The following is a 2,443-nucleotide window of genomic DNA, read 5'->3' on the forward strand; positions in this document are numbered from 1 at the left end:
TTGGATAAAGTTATAAGCTTTTATCATAAGGCATAACACTAGTTTCCATTTTTAAGGGATGTATGTTTTTCAGGAAAATCATATGCCTTTTTAATTTTTCCAAACATCTCCAAGCAGCACAGAGTTCTATTAGGACAGTGAGCCAGAAGCATAGTGTTGACAGTGCCCAATCACAGAACACCCACATACCTCCTGTCTCTTTAGCTAAGGACTTTTATACACATTCACATGCAAACACACACTTTTGGGGGAACTAATTTTCTTTTATAATAAAGAGAAAACTTTGCCAAAAATAACTGAGCATGTAACGATTACAGTTATTTTTACTGTGGTAGCAGATGCTGGGAGTCTACTTAGGCAACTCCAAAACACACTCTATAAATAGCAGCTCATTGTCAGTGTTTGTGAAAAGATGAAGAGTGTTTTGCTGTGCGATTCAGACTCAATCGAGTGGTGAAGTTCTGCCAGGGCTATAAACGAGGGGCAACTGCAACTGGAAAGCTGGTCTGCAGACAACTGGGACCAGGTCACTACAGGATCCTGCTCTGAGACAGGCTGTTGGGAGCTCTTTCTGTCTCCATCATGGAAAGAATCATCATAAGGCACCCGATAGAAACCCCAGTACGCTACCAGGAGGAATTTGAAGCCCGAGGCCTTGAAGACTGCAGGCTGGATCACAGTTTGTACGCACTGCCAGGGCCAACCACTGTGGACCTGGGGAAGGCCAGGTCAGCCCAGGATCCATTACCGGCCCCAGAAGCTGAGAAGCAACCAGTGAGAGACAGCAAACCCCACTTTCAGATCTTGGTGGATGTGGTGCAGTTTCTCCCTGAAGATGTCATCATCCAGACTTTTGAAGGCTGGCTCCTGATCAAAGCTCAACATGGCACCAGAATGGACGAGCATGGGTTTGTCTCAAGAAGCTTCACCCGGCAATATAAGCTACCAGATGGTGTTGAGAACAAAGACCTCTTGGCCCTCTTCTGCCACGATGGCATTTTGGTAGTGGAAGTGAAAGATCGTGGAAGGGTTAACTGAACTACTGCTGGTTGCTGTTCATAAGATAGTATGTGCCTTGATGTGGGTCTGACGGCTCTGTGTAATTAGAGCGCTTGCATGCATGGGGCCCCATCGGCTGCATTTGCAATGGGGATTAAAAATATATTTGAATATATTTCTTGGTACGTTGAGTTTTATTGTTCATTTTCTCTTGGTGGAAAATGGTTAGCAATTTGCCCACAGTGCAGAGCTGTGCTGTTTATGCAGCTGAAAACTTATGACAATTTGAGATAAGTATTTCTGATACTGTTATAACGCAAAACAGGTGCACTAACTGCGTTGGTAAGGCACGCAGGACTGAATTGGTAATAACCAACTACAGTAATTATACTTAGGAAAGGAATTAACATGACAATTTTCTTTGAAAAAATAGTTGGCATCTTGGCAAAATAGAGTGCTTCTGCTAACCTGGATTTTTTTTTCATTTCAATGTATTTTTTTTTATCGAAACTGAGTCTGGTAGAGTGGGATAAATATAATGGAAAGAACATTGGACCTGGAATCAGAAGGCCTGGTTTCAAATCCTAATTTTGTCATCTATTTACTGTGTGACCTTAGCCAAGTAAAGTAATTTCACCTCTCTGGGCCTCAATTTTCTCACCTGCAAAATGAAGAGATTGGATTAGAGGACCCTTACAGCTCCTTCTCACTCCCAATCTGTGACCCTAGATAGACCTTTTTGTTTCTGCAATAGAGAGAAGGCACACGTTTGTGGAATCCTTCTGGATCTATCTGTCTATTGTAAGCAAACTAAATATCAGCTGAACTCTGATTGTAATGTGATCTGTGGACATAGTTCATTTGTAAGAATGCACATTTGCTGTGACTCTCACGATCATTTGACAACTCAAGACACAGTTAGGAAACTACTTTTTAAAAGCCTAGCTATCCTTTTGGAAAAATTGACAATAGTCAACAAATGGCAAATGCTTATTTACTGTCTCCATATAATCCTTTTATCTTTACATATTCTAATTGACAGCAAGGAATTTAAAAAAGAAAAGAAAAAGAAAGAATAAAACTCGTCACATAGTCATAAATTCCACTGTGCTTACACAGCGTGGCTGACACTTATCACAACTTGCTCTCTCTTAACCTGTTAGCTTGTGCAAAAGAACAACAGTTAAGACTTTAGTAAAGCTATATGTTTATTGTTTTATGAAAATTGCCTCCAACAGCTGGTCTGTTGCATTCCACAGATTTGCCGTCATTGCTGGAAATGCTAAAGAATTCAGGGGAGAGGAAGAGGGTATGGAGAAAGGGAGCGGGGTAGGAGGAGACTTGGCTACCTTCTTCCATGTGTACTTAAGAAAACTACATGACTGCAGTTCTATGAATAGAAGAGGAATGCCTAGTGGCCAGAGCCAAGCTAAATAGAGACTTT

General features: G+C 41.3%; 1 protein-coding gene across 1 annotated transcript; it reads left to right on the forward strand.

Annotated features, from left to right (window-relative positions):
• The first annotated feature begins 414 nt into the window (after window positions 1-414).
• On the forward strand, window positions 415-1,184 carry HSPB3 (heat shock protein family B (small) member 3). Its single transcript, XM_036739745.1, has one exon. It carries the CDS (start codon window positions 583-585, stop codon window positions 1,036-1,038), a length of 456 nt encoding a protein of 151 aa, XP_036595640.1. The 5' UTR covers window positions 415-582; the 3' UTR covers window positions 1,039-1,184.
• The last annotated feature ends 1,259 nt before the right edge of the window (window positions 1,185-2,443 follow it).

Source organism: Trichosurus vulpecula, chromosome 1 (assembly GCF_011100635.1).
Source record: "Trichosurus vulpecula isolate mTriVul1 chromosome 1, mTriVul1.pri, whole genome shotgun sequence".
In the NCBI taxonomy this organism is placed as follows: domain Eukaryota; kingdom Metazoa; phylum Chordata; class Mammalia; order Diprotodontia; family Phalangeridae; genus Trichosurus; species Trichosurus vulpecula.